At 34.2% G+C, this 17,819-nt stretch overlaps 1 protein-coding gene across 1 annotated transcript; it reads left to right on the top strand.

The window, feature by feature from the left end:
* Window positions 1-10,170: 10,170 nt before the first annotated feature.
* On the top strand, window positions 10,171-17,618 carry LOC128205823 (transmembrane protein 47-like). Its single transcript, XM_052907823.1, has 3 exons — window positions 10,171-10,795; window positions 14,335-14,478; window positions 16,688-17,618. Exons 1-3 carry the CDS (start codon window positions 10,594-10,596, stop codon window positions 16,873-16,875), a joined length of 534 nt encoding a protein of 177 aa, XP_052763783.1. The 5' UTR covers window positions 10,171-10,593; the 3' UTR covers window positions 16,876-17,618.
* Window positions 17,619-17,819: the final 201 nt, after the last annotated feature.

Raw genomic sequence — 17,819 nt, 5'->3', positions numbered from 1 at the left:
CTGTTTATCTACATTTGTTATACAAACGGTCTAGGAAAATCTTCAGAAGAAATTCAATAACACTTCAATAACACTGCAGAGGCAATCAGTCGATAGTATTGTTATAGACAAGCTCGTAGTTGAAAGCCACCTTTAGCGAGTATAGCTAGTTTCAAGCTTTATAAATTCGTTTAAAAATGTATCTCCCTTTTCGGATAGTTGTTATCAAATTTCAATTATTCAATGAAAGATAGGATGGAAAGAATATTGTTAAAGATATTTTGCAATATTTACCGATATGATATATGGTCACGTGATTCGCATGGTGGCAGTGATTGCTGTACGGTTAGGAAAGCAACTCTGCGTGGTGTTTTACTCACATTTAGTATTTTGCTGCTCAATGAGGATTGATCCATGTAAATGCGAGCAAGTTCATGGTGAGTAAAACATGTCATTGACTGCGGGACAATATATCTTCGATCCATTTACTTGTAAGAACCTTCAAAGCAAGTTATTGGCTTCACAATAGGTTGCTTTGAGCTATGTGCCTGTTAGCAACCTCACAGTGAATGTTTTGCTGCGTCGCAAGAAGCGTTGAGCTGTGTGCCTGTATGCAACCTCACAGTGAATGTTTTGATGCGTCGCAAGAAGCGTTGAGCTGTGTGCCTGTATGCAGGCTCGCAGTGAGTGTTATGCTGTTGGACAAGTAGTTTTGAGTTGTGAGTATGTTAGCAGATTCACATAGTGTCTGTGGCTACTGCGTTTCTTAATGTACTTTCCAATAATTTTTATTTGCATTCAAGATACAAACATAAAGATGCTTCAATGTATATCATCCGTTTAGTCGAAAGGATATACCCTCCTCACAACAATGTATATTACCTCCTAATTCCAAGTTTTATAACCTCCTCAGTTCAAAGTATATGACTTCCTCATTCTTATGTTTATCATCTTCTCATTCCCATGTATATGACTAACTTATTATAATATGCATATCTTACTCATTCAAAAGTGTGTCACCTCTTCATTTAAACAATAAACACCGTTTCATTCCAATGATTATAACCTCCTCGTTCAAATATATATTACCTCCCCGTTCTAGTGTATAAGTCCTCCTCATTCATATGAAACCCCTTTCTTATCACAATGCAAATTATATCATCATGCCAATGTGAATCACGTGCCCATCGCGAAGTGTATCACGTCCTGACGCCAGTGTGTATCACGTACTCATGCCAGTGTGTATCACGTCCTCATGCCAATGTGTATTACGTACTCATGTCTTTGTGTATCACGCGCCAATGGCACTGCGTATCACATCCACATCGCAATGCGTATCACGTCATCATTCCAGTGTGGCTCACGTCCTCATGCCAGTGTGTATCACTTCCACATGCCAGTGTGTATCATGTCCCTATCGCAATGCGTCTCACTTCATCATGCCAATGTGTCTCACGTCCTGATGCCAATGTATATCACGCCTTCATGCCAGTGTGTCTCATGTCATGCCATTGTGTCTCACATCCTTATGCAAGTGTGTATCACGTCATTATGCCAGTGTGTATCACGCCCTCATGCCACTTTCCATCACGTCATCATGCCAGTGTGTATCATGTCCTCATGCCAATGTGTATCAAGCCTTCATTCCAGTGTGTCTCATGTCATGCCATTGTGTCTCACATCCTCATGCAAGTGTGTATCACGTCCTTATGCCAGTTTGTATTAAGTCCTCATGCTAGAAAGTTTCACGTCCTCATGCCAATGTGTATCACGTGCCCATCGCAATGTGTATCACGTCCTCACGCCAATGTGTCTCCTGTCCTCATGCCAGTGGGTATCACCTCCTCATACCAGTGTGTATGACGTCCTCATGCCATTGTGTATCACGTCCTCATGCCAGTGTGTCTCACGTCCTCAAGCCAGTTTGTATCACGTCCTCATGCAAGTGTGTATCACGTCCTTATGCCAGTGTGTATCACATCATCATTCCAGTGTATATCACGTCATCATGCCAGTTTGTATCTCATCCTTATGTCAGTGTGTATTTCGTCCTCATACCAATGTGTATCACGTGTCCATCGCAATGTGTATCACATCCCCATGCCAGTGTGTCTCATGTCTTGATGCCAATGTGTAACACATGCCAATCGCAATGTTAATCACGTCCTCATGCCAGTGTCTATCACGTCCTCATGCCAGTGTCTATCAAGTCCTCATGTTAGTGTGTATCACGTCCTCATGCCAGTGTGTCTTTGAATAAAGTAAGGTTGTGAATATTTGATAAAAATAATTAGGATGTGGTGGGTGTAGTTTCAATACAATACTTCTTCAGAGATCGCTCTGTATGTTCATCATAACGCAGCATTGTATATGTTTCACGGCTTATTGCGCAATATAAAAGCGAATCATTTTTGCCGGAGGAAGTTAAAGATGAATATAACATTTAGTAAGAAACAAAGTGAAAAGTGGCCGACATAACATATTTTTATATCGCTGTGTAGCGTCTTCATCTATATGATTTATTATCGTTTGTAGTTTGTAGTAAATGCATGAATATCCTAGTACAATTGATTGAATACAAAGTGTTCCCAGATATAACAACTGGATAAGATGAAGAACAATGGTTGTTATTTAATTATATATTTTATTATTCATAACCAGATTAGACGAATACGAATTATTTACACCCAATCTGTGATTGTGATAAACCACTTTAGTTGATGATTGTTTTACAACAGTTCAACTTAAAGCAACTCTAAATGATCTTACTCACAGTTTATAATTGGATTCCAACATGTGATGCCCTCTAAATCATTTTAAAAATAGTTATTGTGATATCAATTGAAGACATAAGTGAACCTTTATCTGTACAAAGTAAACACTGAACGCGTTCGAAATACATCCTTGTTCAATGTAAAATAATAATTTAACATTATGGTAGTATTGAATTATTCAGAGATATTAATGGAATACCCAAGACTGCACCTTGACTATACCAATACATTTCCAAGAAAATAAATAAACTGAGACATACATCAGAATGGCGCTTCTTGAGTTATTTGCTTTCTCAGTGGTTGCGATTATTGATACGGCTCTTTTTATCAGTTGTGTGACACCTTATTGGCTAGAATTTGAATCAAAAGTGGGAAAAAGCCATTTGAACATGGGCTTATTAGCATATTGTGAACAGACCTCGTGCACGTGGATTCTTGATGACGTCAGGATAAGCAGGGTATTTCCAGGCAAGAGTTTTCATTTACTAGTCAAGTGTATTAATTACTTTTTCATTACGAAGATTGAACATGACAAGACACTTCCAGCTTGAAAGTTAAAATTAATTATGAAAACAAATGCACATTTACAGTATACACTCTGTTAATGTTAGTGTTTTGTAATTTTAAAAATATCTCCTTCAATCCGCACCTTAATTCAAAGATGTTAGAGCAAATTTAAGTTTTGAATTGTTTGGAAATGCCAATTCATTTAAATCTTTTCAGAAGTTAATAGGGATTTATCTGTGAAAGAATATGATATTCCAGTGATTTCAACAGTTTGGCATTAAAGCCCGTTTTCAAGTCTAAATGAAAATCATTACCTTTAACGGCAATGCGTCATTACGTTAAAGCATTGTTCAAGAGAAAAAATGATAGTTCATATTGCATCTCAATGTTAATCCGCGTTGAAATAGATTATATACATTGTGATTTCAAGTTTCTGCTAATAACAGATAATAAAGAAGTTGTTTTAAAAGCGCAATACAACAGAGTCGCATAGCAACAGTGAATTGAGAAATAATGCCGACAATTATCTCGTAACAGTACAATTATGTATTATTAGTTTTTTTATTACTACTATTTTTGTTTCAAATGTTGTTATAATTAAACTACTTATAACTACTAGCTTGCTCTTGTTAATCTTGAAACATTCTCCTTCAAGCTGTACCTATTTTGACGGAAATAGGTTTATAGTCAGAAAACGAAATGCTTGTAGTTTATTTTAACAACTCTGATAACATATGTCAGCTCCGAAAGTGTTAAACGGATAATGCCTGATGACGGCGTTAAAATGCATCTGTTGCAGTCATTTCGAGAGAAACCTTGACATACACGTATACATATTATTTCTTTTGTAAAGTGTAATATTGTAGCTTTGCTTTAAATCCAATAAATGCAGCTTTTCTGATGGAGAGCGGTCTTGTAGTACAATATTTATGAAATCATGTCATAGCGGAGACCTTGATAACACGTATTGAATATAGATATGACCGATGATTAAATTCAATTGTTACCTTTGTTTATAAGATACGAAAGAAATCGTTATGGTCACGATTGAAATATTACCTGCAACACACAAAATACAATCTTAACATTACGGAGTAATGTTTACAATAGAATACATTTTTTTGTTTATTTGTCAAAGAGTATAAGTCTGATAACAAACGCATCTGCAGAAACATACAAAAAAGAAATATCGTCAGATTAGCACACGAATGTAGCAATGCGTTGTAGAAAAGGGACCATAGGGAGGCATATAATATACTAAAAAATGACGACTGTGATCTGTCTCAAAGTGACATGAGTGATCCTTGTCAGTATTGACAAGTGCAATAATGTCAACGACTCCAAACCAAGATAGCACTTTGTAAAACAAGTAACAGTGGAAGAATTACATAATTTGATAGGTCATGTTGCTTCTTATCTAGTAGTTTTATTTTTATTTTTTTGCCTTTAGTGCACGCAATTTGACATTTTCACTTGAGATAAATGCTAACTTGTATATAATTTCTCTTAGTGTCAATACACGTGATATATCACACACACAGTTTCTCAAAAGCCAGACCTTGTTATATTAACAATATCATTCAATTCAAGTCTATACTGTTTAGTACTTTCTGCCTCTGAAGGATCGCTATTCCATATTATATTTTAATGGAATCATCGGATACATGACAGGGATAATGTTGTAAAAATACTTTCGCATTTGCGCATTGAAATTCATGTTTGTTTAATCAAATTCAGGATTCGGGATTTAAAATCTACAATAATCTAAATAAAATAACAGTTACCGCAGTATTCATCAGTTTTGTGACTCCTCATTGGCTTGAGCTAGTATCATATGACAATGCCATGCACATTGGACTATTAGCTTATTGTGAAAATGAAAAGTGTACATGCATTTTAGATGATGTAAGGATAAGTCGCAAATTTCCAGGTAATTCCATTTGATCCTAATTTCAGCTTTATGCATTTTATTCACAATAAATAATCGTGTTTGAGTGGGGTTTAATTCAAAATGTAATTCAGGCATACGATACGTTAAATTGGCTTTAAGTGTTCAAGAGAATAGCAAAAATGAGTTTAAAGAAACCCTTGTTTACTACAGGTTTTCTATCGTATGAGGTTTTAACTATCACATGTTGGGAAACATCTGTTATCTTGGCTGATATATACTATATAAAAATTAAAGATACCTCTTCCTCTGCCAGCCATGTCACTGCAATCATTTGACCTCCAAGATATGCTTGTAGCCCATCGAATGGTAATACGACTGAACAATATATCGTTGAGTCCATTTTACTGGAAAAGACTATACTATTGTAACAGTGAGACCTACTCAGAAATGGAATACGCGTTAATCAAGGGTTTGCAGGTCAGCTACAGTGGGATTTTCTTAAGACAAGGTTCGACATTCAGATTAGCTAATGAATATTCGGTCCTAAATTAAGAGAACTACATCTTTACGTTTAAATACATATTCAAAGTTGGTCTTAAAATAGTACAGTCATAAGTTTTACGTTATAAATACTCGACAGAATCAATGTTACTGGTTTATAACTGCCATGTAAAATAAACATTATCTTTCCACTTGATGCGATATCATTGTCACTGCCTCAAGATAGAAATCCCCTTACATTTTAAGCAGCATTTAAATGTATTTGTCCTCATAACAGACAATTTGCCTCAGTCACTTCCACCAAGGGTATATTCGCAACCAAATTACTCTATGAACATATTTCTCCACATAACTGACTGTAATCCTTAGTGGCTTCGACTAAGGGTAGAATCCGAGCCAAATTACTGGATGACAAGCGCAGTAATTTGTGTCATTGTATTTTGTTGGTATATGTCAAATTAAGTTATGCTCTGTTTTTAATGTGAAGAATTGCATTTTCTGAATTAAAAAAATCCTGAATATGAAATGCATAACAGAAGAAAATATTAAATGAAACTCTGCAGCAATACAATTAGTTTAACGGCAAACACATCAACATATTTTAACACAAGCGACACTAAAATACTAAGGAGTGCATAACATAAGATTATCATTGTCATTAAGCAACTTTTGATGGAAAGAGGAGTTCCAATGGCTTGCTGTCGGGAAAGGGAGTGTACTTATATTTAACCTCATCTCGTCAGAGCATTATCACTTATGGGGTAATCAATTCACAAATACCCAACCTTTATAACCCTTACTATTATTATTATTATTATTATTATTATTATTATTATTATTATTATTATTATTACTAAGACTGCGTTGAAAAGAAAGACAAATACGTAGACCCGAATAATTAGGAATCGAACGCTTTCCACATTTATATTGTTGTATTATAAACATTACCAAAACAACAGCTCAGTTCTATAGTTAATATATGTTTATGGTATTCAATGACATTAATTTGGCTGCAAGCGTGTTATATAAACGTATGGTTATAATAAGAAGTCAGTGTTTTCTTGGGAAAAATAACTGAGGCAGTTCACACAATCAGAACGTCTACTGTTATTCTCCCTTGCATCTGTGCCAATAGTTGTTACACATTTCCATTTCTTACTAACGGATATGCGTTTCCGAGTTGTTACCCACCCCGGGTAAGACAACTTACAGAATAATATTTGAATGGAGAATGATACTAAAGTAAATATAAACGGTTAAGAAAAGTCATAACAGTATACATGAACACAAAAATATAATGCTAAATTGAATTTTATCCTCAAAATGGCGAACGTCAATCGGGAACTATTTGACGTTCGCTCCAAACTACGGTGTGTCATGAATTTGGCGCAATTTATTGGAATATCTAACAACTACATCTACGCCGTCAATATTGCACTAAAAATTAAATTTTCAGTATGCAAGAATAAGGGAATAGTGGAGAAATTGAGGGGCGGATGAAAGCGATACACAGAAGGCCTTTTGTCCCCATTTTACTTTCTAGTTACAAGAATTAAGGCGATGTTGTTTTGATTATGTTGCAATGAATCCTGGTCGTTTCGTTGTAGTTCTCCATAGCAACGAAACCGTCTCCAGACCAGTATAATTTCTTAGACAGAAAAGTAGCACAAATTACTTAGGGTTTTGCATCGTTTTAAGAGGTAGCAAAGTTGTTTTGTATTCAAATTTTATTCAAAGTTACACATTGTCTCATTTCATATTACATTTTTAAAAAAAAAGAAATGTTAAGACTTTAATTGAATAGGTTGAAAATCAAGCTTTCACTTTTAAAAATCAAAGTTTCATGCAAAGGAAAAGAACTAGGGTACAGTTATAACTAACAAGTCGTTGCTGTGTTTATTGGAATCGGAATTTCAATATGTATTTAAAACACTTTGCACGCTTAATAAAATATGTATAGATTTAAGAAAGCCTACAATTACCGGCACTCGAGACGTCACTTGCTTCTCAGGAAGGTTTCTATGTAAGCCTGAAGCAATGGAATTGGTATCGGACTTACAAGCAGATGTTCTTGTTTTACTGCACGTTATTGGTTTTACTGTATCGCTATATTTAAGCGTTAAAACAAGGAATCAATTCAAAGGTGTGGAAAAAATCATACGACAGAAGGTAAATCGGAGAAATGTGAGAAGAACAATTATAGAACAATTATAAAACTATCATATTATGAATTATATTTGTTTTGACGGATGTTTATTTTATTAAATAATTGAAGGTGGTGTTATATGTATTCGAAAAGGATCGAGTGTATACAAACTTGAAAATGTTTTTTTTAATAATCTAATTGGTATATAGTAAATATTGGATATATATATATCCAACAATTTGGTGAACTTCAAAATTAGACAAAATTATAGTTTTAACAATTCTTATACAATTGTGGGATTTGTTTAGTAAGTACTTAAAAATACGTCCTAGAATCTATTAAATAAACAAAACGGAAAATCTTCAATATAACAAGATGTAAGAAACTGTCATAAGAAAAATTGTTCATCGAGTACCTCCTGCGGAGTATGAAATTTGACATCATGTGTGGGCAATGCACGATGCATATAACTCGTTTTAACTTACACAGCGATATTCATAAGCTTTTTGACTAACAAGCTTAACAACTAGTGTCAGAAACGTGAAGCATTACGTGAACAGCGTGCAATACGAAATATGAAGTCATATTTAGAAAATGTAGCGTTTATATTACTGGTTATAACTGATGCAGCGATATTTATCAGCTTTGTGACCCCGTACTGGGTGGTTTCTGACGGTGACCTGACAAAAGGTCATGTCCATATCGGCCTTCTTGCCACATGTGAAAAAGACACATGTACAGTGATTTACAATGACGGAAGGATTGGAAATGTGCTTCCAGGTAATTTGAGTGTATGTGCTCACGATATGGTTAAATATTACGTTCAACAGGTTCTGTAACATTGATTTCAGGTCTCGACTCTTTAAGGAATGGTACCTTTTTTGTAATAAGGATCTACACTGTTTATATCATACGTGTTAAAATATCTCACAATCTCATAATTACGCATTTTTGGCAGAACGTGTTTGTATATTAATTGTATAAACGCGCATATGCACCAGTTACAGCCGATTTTTACCACTCAACGTCATCCACTATAGAACATGGCGTACGTTCGAACGATTGATTTGTCGAACAAATGTATTGTATTGTATTTGGTAAGTCCGTTGTGTTTTCATTTATTCAAACATAATTACTTTGGTTAAATTGAGAATTAAATAGGGTATGAAATTGAGTCAATTTACGAGTAAATAGCAGACACTAAATTTGTAGTGAATCTAGGTTCATCAGACCAAAGAAAACTGCAATCTGATACATACAACATAGTAAAACATGCTGAGATAACCGACACAAACTGTACGGCTATTGGAGATGTATGAGAGATACGATTTGTACAATGCAGCCATACCATGAAATTTGTAAAGTAGACCTTGAACCCTCAATCAGCACCAGCTGCGAAAATCATTAACAGTGCCTTAAACTGTTTTGTAAGGCCAGGCAAACACTGTGTTGAGTCAGGTAGTGTTTTAGACTACTTAGATAATATTTCTGGGAGAAAAACCTTTCGGATGCACAAACATACACAACAAGAATTATATTTTCCAGTCTGAGCACTTCAGAACTCTTTACATTTAACTACGCTGCAAAATATTGCATTGTTATTTTAATTTAGCAGCTAAGGATTATACTCTTAGAATTCTTAATGATTTGTGCAAAAATACACTTTATTGGGAACCAATGTGATAACAATTACACATTTAAATACTACGACTAATAAATATTGTTATGAAACTTTACGAACTACTTTTATGAATGCACCGCAATACAGACCAGGCTCGTTGTATGGCGGAGACGTCCGAGGTGTTCCGATTAGTATAACTCAAGACAGCAGTGTCGGTTTGATCAATGCTAGTAATGGTATTAACAGAAGAAAATAAGAAATGTCCCACGTTACCGGCTTAAGCAGTTTCCTATTTGCAGGAATCACTTCGCTTTAATATTCAATGATTAAAAAGATCACATATTTTTTATACTAAACTTTTAATTGTTTTCAATGTTGTCAAACTTTTTCTAGCAATGCATGTTCGTCTGAAATAAGCTGACGTATTTTATGTTTGTATATGTTTTATCTTATACTCCCTTGCATAGTTTTTTGGACAATATTTTTAATATGTGTCATAATGTTTGCTTAAAACTTAACAACAAGCTTCCTGACATATGACAGCTTAAAACACGACTAGCAGTTCAACAATCAAACAACAAGTTTGTTTTGGCCCTCTTTCTCTAGAATAATGTTCGTTCACCCTACATTCTAGAACAGGTAGATTCGCAAGAATTTCTCGCAGATTTGCAAAATGATAAAAACTACCTCTGGAGTGTTCTCCTATTTAAACTGTATGCTTTCTCTCATGGCAACAATAATTGTGCAAGGTTTGAACTATTCGATCATCATGTGTTGCAAATGCCAGGTTCGCTTTTCGATAGATATTACTCATTTCCCTTCGGCAAGGGACATGGAAGTTGAAACAATATCCTGATGTTTCTATTACATTTCAAACCCATGGATTTAATTGTTTATTGTCTAAAAATCTTCTTTGCTAACAGTTATATTCTCCTGGGAGAGTTATAGGAGTGTTGACTAGATTGTAAATATATAAGGGTAATGTGCTAATATTAAAGTACACATTGTTGAGTCTGGTATCCTTTCAAAATGTACAAGAAAAGTGATTTGGTACATTTTTTCATTATTTTTTTATGATAATATAACAAAAAATCGTTCTGAGAACTGCATTGGATTTAGGATAAATCGGTGTTATGTCTCATGACATTTGCAGTGACGAACAACTCGTGACGTAATGTCACTTTTGGAAAACCTTGGATTTATATGTCTTGTTATTACCGTGGCGACCATGTTTATCAGTTTTGTGACGCCATATTGGGTAGTGGATGATGGTGATTATATCATGAAACCGGTGCACAAAGGTTTGTTAGCGAATTGTGAGGAGGACATGTGTACTTGGATTTTTAAAGATGAGAGGATTAGCAGAGAGTTTCCAGGTAGAGCATTACTTTGGATGTTGTACGTTTTTAATTATGTTATGTTTATAAGTTAATGTTGTGATTCTCTTAACAAAGAATACCGCTCAAACCGATGCCAGGTGGTGTAGCGGATTGGGCGTTACTTTTAGTATCTACCATCTCTTACAATTAACCGTTTCAGTCAAACATAATGTAATATTTTGGTGTCGTTTTCTATTTTTTTTTTAACTTTGACAGTTGTTCTTCATTTTGAAAGTGTTGGTTTTGTACTGAAAACGATAAGAACCTATAATGTTATCCAAATTTGTCGTTAAAGCCAGTTTGGCATCGCTAGAAATTATCCTACAATGTGAGATAAAAGCTCATATTATGATAAAACAAACATATACTCAGTATTATGAAAGATGTTTTGAATCTACATCGACTTTCAAACATGAAAGTAATTTAAAGATACACAGTTTGATTACATGTCTATAGCGTCAAAATGAGCTTCTTTGGAAAAATCATCGCTCTTTTTTTGTTTTCTGTCAATAATACCCCCCCCCCCCCCCCAAGTGCAGTCAGTCTTCTTTAATCCCAGGTTAAGGCGGATAGTCGCAGAATTGTGTAAACAATTGGAATGGATTTATTTTAATTAAGGTAAAGTGAAAGTAGAGAAGCTTCAAGATACAATCCTTATCAAAACATCAAATCTATAAACATTTGGATTATAAGATAAGTAAGAGGTTTGTTTATATGAAAATATAGTATTTATTTACCTTGAGGAGAGTGCTTTTTTTTGTAATATCTTTAACGCTTCTTTTATTTATTTTTGCTTAAAAATGAACGATAAACAAAAACGCGCACAATCTGGCACCACAGTTTGTTTGGTTACATGAACAGTTTTATTGAAAAATAAATATCGGATTATCATGCGATAGAGTACAGGCGATACAGTTCGATTTGCATAATAAAGTTACCTTGTTGCACTTTTGCCAGCATACATATGATGCTCGGATGCAGAATTAGAACCATCTGCAATATGTCTGACACAGTTATTTCTTGATATTTGTCCTTGGCCTCACTATTTCCTTGCAGTTTTACAGTGCGCATAGGTTAGTGAATTGTGGCGGTGCCTTTCCGTGTACTTGGATATACAAATGAACATAAAAATTGATGGGCGGATCCAGGAGTTGACATTTAGAGGGGTTCAAATTTGACCGTACATCCCTCCTCAAAATTGCGGGAATGTGTGAAGGGTGGTTTGAGGAACAAGTTTTATACATATTCCTTTCCGATATTGTATACAAAATCACTGACAATCTAGGTTTTGTTTTTTGTATGTTTTCAAAGAAACACCATTTTTTCATACTGAAGAAAAAGTTTATTTATTAGTTGTTGTTTCTACTTAATCACTGTTTAACAGTATCTTGCAAAACATGAATATACCTTAAAAAGACCTTATTTAACAATTCATATCATCCGTTTTTGACAATATAAATCTGATAACATTGTCAGATCCTAAGGGAGTAACAAGAGACACTTGTTGACTATTTACGAGAAAGGATCATGCTTAAAGGCGCTTCTTTAAGATAAATCACTTAACATTGATGATTATTTTAAGCTAAACGATTAGTTTTCAAGCCTTGTGAGTTTTGTTATTGCAAAAAAAAAAAAAAAAAAAAAAAAAAAAAAAAAAAAAAAAAAAAACATTTTAGTGCTTAGAACAGAAAGAAGAGACCATACGCACTGACTAAAGAGAGCTTGAGCAGATTTCACAGAAAACATCTTAAACGGGAATAAACACCGTGTTACCGCTTTGGATCTTATAATTCGATTTGACTGTAATATTAGTTTGTAGCCGACTTTGTAAAAATAATGTGCTATTTTATATACCGATGAATAAAACGTTTCTGCGTTGGTTTCCGACTTTCGCACGTTGCTTTGAACTCTATACGGAACAACCTATGCATATAACAAAACAAAACGAGGAAGAACCTATGCATATAACAAAACAAAACGATGTATAAAATGGCAGACTTGGAATTATAATTGCAACACTTACAACGCTCTCTAGAAGTTTAAAGATGCACTCTTATTCCCAAATAAGATAACCAAAATTATTATTTTATTATTTATTTATTTGAAAGAAATTAGCATAAAACACGGTATTTATATCTTATGAGACTATAGTAGACAACAGTAAATCTTTAAGCATTCACCAGTCATTTGATAGTTGTGCGCTTTCTACTATCAAATAAACGGTTACAATCTTGTTATCAGTAATTAATATTTTCCATAAATGCTTTACTTAGTAAGTAGTTTAAGATATATCAGTAAAAAAAGATGTTTTTATACATGTGTATGCATTGATTTTTAATAAGAGTGTCACTTTAAACGATATCATTTTACAAATAATCCTAAAGTAATATTATTTGATCTAGAATAACTCAGCGTTTAAACCTTGGCTTTTGACGAAACCAATCAATGCACGCTTTTTATTATCGAAGTGTTTACCATCGTGTTGACATAACATTTATACTCCGTGCTATAAGTACTACATAGAAGTTTCTATAAATATATTTCTGCCAATTGTTTACTACTTAATATATGCATAATATGTGACTGATGTACTATTGTTTAATTTTTAACGATCATATCACTTTTACTATCAAAACTTGATCCGTTCCAAAGCTATTTAACTTATGCCGACTCCTGTCACATTAGGAAGAGACAACATGATGCAGAAGATAATAAACTAAAAACAAACAAACATGTCATTGATTTATTTGCACTTGTATTTAAATGTGCTTAATTAAATTCCTATGTATTTTTGTTATTTCCGTTATATCGAAAATAGAACTGGCAGTAGACCTTCTGTTCATATTAGTCTCATTTGCCAGCTTACATTGGTACCTTAAGTCTTGCTTTGGGGAAGTGAACTAGATGGACAGTGATTTTGCCAAATCTGCACAGCTCGTCACGTTGCTTGTAGTGTTACTTTAAATTTATTTACAATCATATGAACATACATCCGCCGTTTCATGATACTTCTGGTTTTATTCAAAACTAATTTTCGGGTTTAAGCAAGATTTACCCTATCAATATAAAAGTAAATATCATAACAAGGTAGTATTTTCCGTTAAACCACTGTCTTCGTTTTTATTTAATAAATAGCAAACAAATAAACATTGACCATCTCCACATTGTAGATTGTTTAAGTTCTCAAATTATTCTGCATGCAGATATACTTCTTGGATATATCTGATACCAGATTTGTGCTGTTTAATTTTCCTTTTTTCAACACAAATCAACATGAGTTGTATGCCCGTGCAATAGTCCATATATGTTTAATATTTCTCCTTGTGTTGACATTGCTTCTTGCATAACCATCGCCATCGCCATACCCATTCGTTTGCATATCATTTCAGCATGATAAGAGACGACGCAGGGCTTGTTGTCAGTGGCCCTTACCCTAGGGCTCCTCGTTCTCCTGGTGGCTACCATATCCCTGTGTAAAGCGTGATTCAGCTATAAATTTATATATTATAACAAACCTAAAATATTTCGATTTTCAGCATGGTTCAAAGCGACGCAGGGCTTGATGTCAGTGGCACTGGCCCTTGGACTTATTGCTCTCCTGGTCGCCACCCTTTCCCTCTGTTGTACGTGCCACAGCTGTAACCCTCACCATCCAATCTGTGGATTCCTCATCATCGCATGTGAGTTATCTAAGGAGTCATAACGAAATTTTTGTAATTGCTATTGAACGATTCTGGATAAGTATGCAAATGCTTTTCTTTTCCAAATGTCATCTGACTATGTATAGTTCAGTATTGGCATTATTTGTCGTTTTATGATAGTGTAATAAAATAAATGAGGAAAGATATGTACACTGAAAGTAAAGTAAACCAAACCTGCTTAGTACGCTGCCAAAATTCAAGGCAGCGTTTTATCTAACAGCAAGTATAAGGGTTTTTACTATGGGTTTTCTTATCGAGGTTTGCACTAGAGAGGATTTGAAATGTGCATTTGTCAGTGCCATGAATTTACTATCTTTGAAAACAAATAATTATTTTCATTCACATTGTGTCTATTGTACATATACATTTGTGTTGCACAAATGTTCCTTGCACGTGATGAAAGTTTTTTTGAAACCAATCAACAGCTCAGACGCATTTATTTTACAGTTACCTCTTTTGTTCCTAATGCGTTTTTCCTTCCTAGAATTGTAAGCATCTTAAAGTAATTCCATCATATTTTTTGTGCACTTGTTTCTTAACCAATACAAGGACTATCAAATTGTGCACCTGTGCAGTTTGTCTCAAGGTAATTTAGTTGCATCAGCTTCTTAATTACTGTAATAATGTAATACTGGGAATATGTTGTAGTTTGTCTGAGGGTTTAAGTAACCAAAACTTGTCTGAGGTATAATTGACAGTCTTGATATCGGAAGCTCAAAGCAAAAGTACATATAATTTACGACCTGTTCGAATCGGCAATAAGAAAACAAATATTAGATTGGTGGGTACCTACGATATAGTAAACAAGAAATCAAACACATTTGTATTGAAGTAACCTGAAGTTCAATATCTTCATTACTAGAATACACAAGTCTTATAATATGGCCTGTATAAAATCGACAAAAGACAAAAAACAACTATTTAGCTTACAACGCAAAAAGCACATTTCTTTTGCTGAATATAGTCAGAGAGCTGCGTCGAATGACTTCGTGGACGAAGAGGACAAGATTATGACAAATCCTAACGGTTGTCAGTCTTAAAATGTAAATGAAAATATGAAGCACAATTCGTCTATTTGCGCATACATGTACGTGGATTATATAAATACATGCGTGGGTCATCAGGTTGTATTCATGCTGTATTAGTTGTTCCTGTAGTTATCATTTTATCATAATTGCACCACGGTTTCTAAAACCGTTACTTCGATGTCTCTGTATTTAACTCCATATCCGTCCATACAGAGTGATTAAATTTAAGTCGTCTGCGTCTGTAAGATTACATTATGTGTCGTCGGAGCTAGGTACATATCAACAGGATTGTATATGTTGGATATTACACATAATATCAACCAGATGTTACATGAGAAAAAAAGAAACGAAAAGTCTGTTATGACCAAACGTGAGTCTAGGTAAATGTTGGAATGTAACTGCAAGTTAAAAAAAAGGCAAACTTCCATATCGCAACGGTAACCAGCAGGCAGAGCTTAACAGTGGTTTATGTAGAGTGCTGAAAAATTGAAGCGTTATTCACCGTTTGCACTATAGTTATTGAACGTTACTCTTAGCAACATTGTACTAAATAATTACTTCGTCCCAACACCTTTTAATTGAAGCTATACAGCTCTCATTTTATGTGCATGTATGATTTTTACTACTTGGGTAGCGGGGCCAGTAAGAACTACATGTCAATCATCGACGTTTACAATGCTTAAATTGATTGTTTACTGTATATCTTCGTTAAGGAAACACTTAATTAATTAATGCACTACCTTAGACATCTAATACAACCTATATCCCGCGAAGAGTGTTACTGGAATAGCCATTCTTTGGTTCATGCCGTAGAATGTGCAACTTGTCATTTGAATAGCAAAACATGTTAAAAAAGGCTTCTTGCATTTTTCTGGGGCCCCATAATTATTTTTTTCTGCCCCGAGTCATTTTCTGTAGATAAATAAGAAAACCGTACAAAACGTTGTGTCTGTTCAGAGTACTGTTAACATCGTATACGCCTACTAAAAGTTCCAGAAATTCTGATTAAGCACGCTAAAATAAAATAAAGTTTGGTCCTATAGTGGTCAGAGGCAAACTCAGAGAGGATTTCCAGCCAGCTAAAAGCACACGTTATCTTTACAAGATCATTTTGATAAAAACTAAGAAATCACAAATAAATGCATTTCGTTTCCTTTCAGCTGTGTCTATAGCGGTAGCCATCGTGGTTTTCGGGATCAATGCGAAGAATGAATGGGGCATCGACTTCCAGATGGAGCTAATGTCTAGCGGCCGTTTCGGGTGGTCATTTTGGACGGCAGTAGGTGCTGCGGCCAGCGCCCTGCTGACTTCTACCATCTACTGTTGTATGGACAGAAATAGACACTGAATAGAGCAATTGTACGGATGAAGGCGAAACGGTTCCTACTGAATTTTTCCTATGCTCTTCTTCGCTAATAAGGATTCCTTCGAGTCTAAGACCGCTGGGTTTTAAAATTGAACATTTTCGTGTAAATATTGTTTACACTCTGGTTATACAATTAGTATACATTTTATTTTCAATCCAAATACCCATTTAAATACCACAAATGTTATGTAATGCTATGATATACACTGGAAGAATATAACAAAACCGATTTATAAGCAGGTGCAAACCTCTTTTTATGAATGCAAATTAATCACCAGTGTACAGATAGTTTTAAAAGATTGCAGTTAGTTCTGGCAGCCATTATAATTATCTTGTGGTTATTTTGTTATGAGAGATTAAGTCATGTTTATGAATAGCTATCAGTGAGCATACACGAAATGGCACTACAGTCATTATAGTCAAGACTACCTAAATGTAATGTTACATGGAACTTTTCAGCTTTCGCTCCCGATTTTTGAATCGTCTAGTTAGATAGTATGTATATTTTACATTACAGTTTATTATTTTGAATATTGTTGATCTATGTCGTATATTTACAATTGTATATATTACGTGTTTTGTGAGAAAAGTGTTTCATTTCATGCTCATTTTACATTTCATTAGCTGTGCATACAAAGCTAAGATAGATATTATGTCATAAAGAAATAGTTTTATATATGGCTGTTTTACTAGACTCTTCTACTAAAACGAATAAAATATATTGTGCTAAATGTATCTTTTTGTATTCATTATGATAATGGTTTCATCCATTGGCAAGTTTCTTTTATCTCATCATACAAAAAATCGTTGAATTCCCAAATAAATAAATACGATTCCAAAAATATAAAGACGTGTGTATTGATGAAAAAAATCAATATTTTTTTAATCGTAATTTTACAAATGTTTTTATTGAGAATTTAGTTTTA

Source organism: Mya arenaria, chromosome 10 (genome assembly GCF_026914265.1).
Source record: "Mya arenaria isolate MELC-2E11 chromosome 10, ASM2691426v1".
NCBI lineage: Eukaryota > Metazoa > Mollusca > Bivalvia > Myida > Myidae > Mya > Mya arenaria.
The sequence above is the reverse complement of the archived record's forward strand: the minus strand, read 5'-3'. Positions and strand labels throughout refer to the sequence as shown.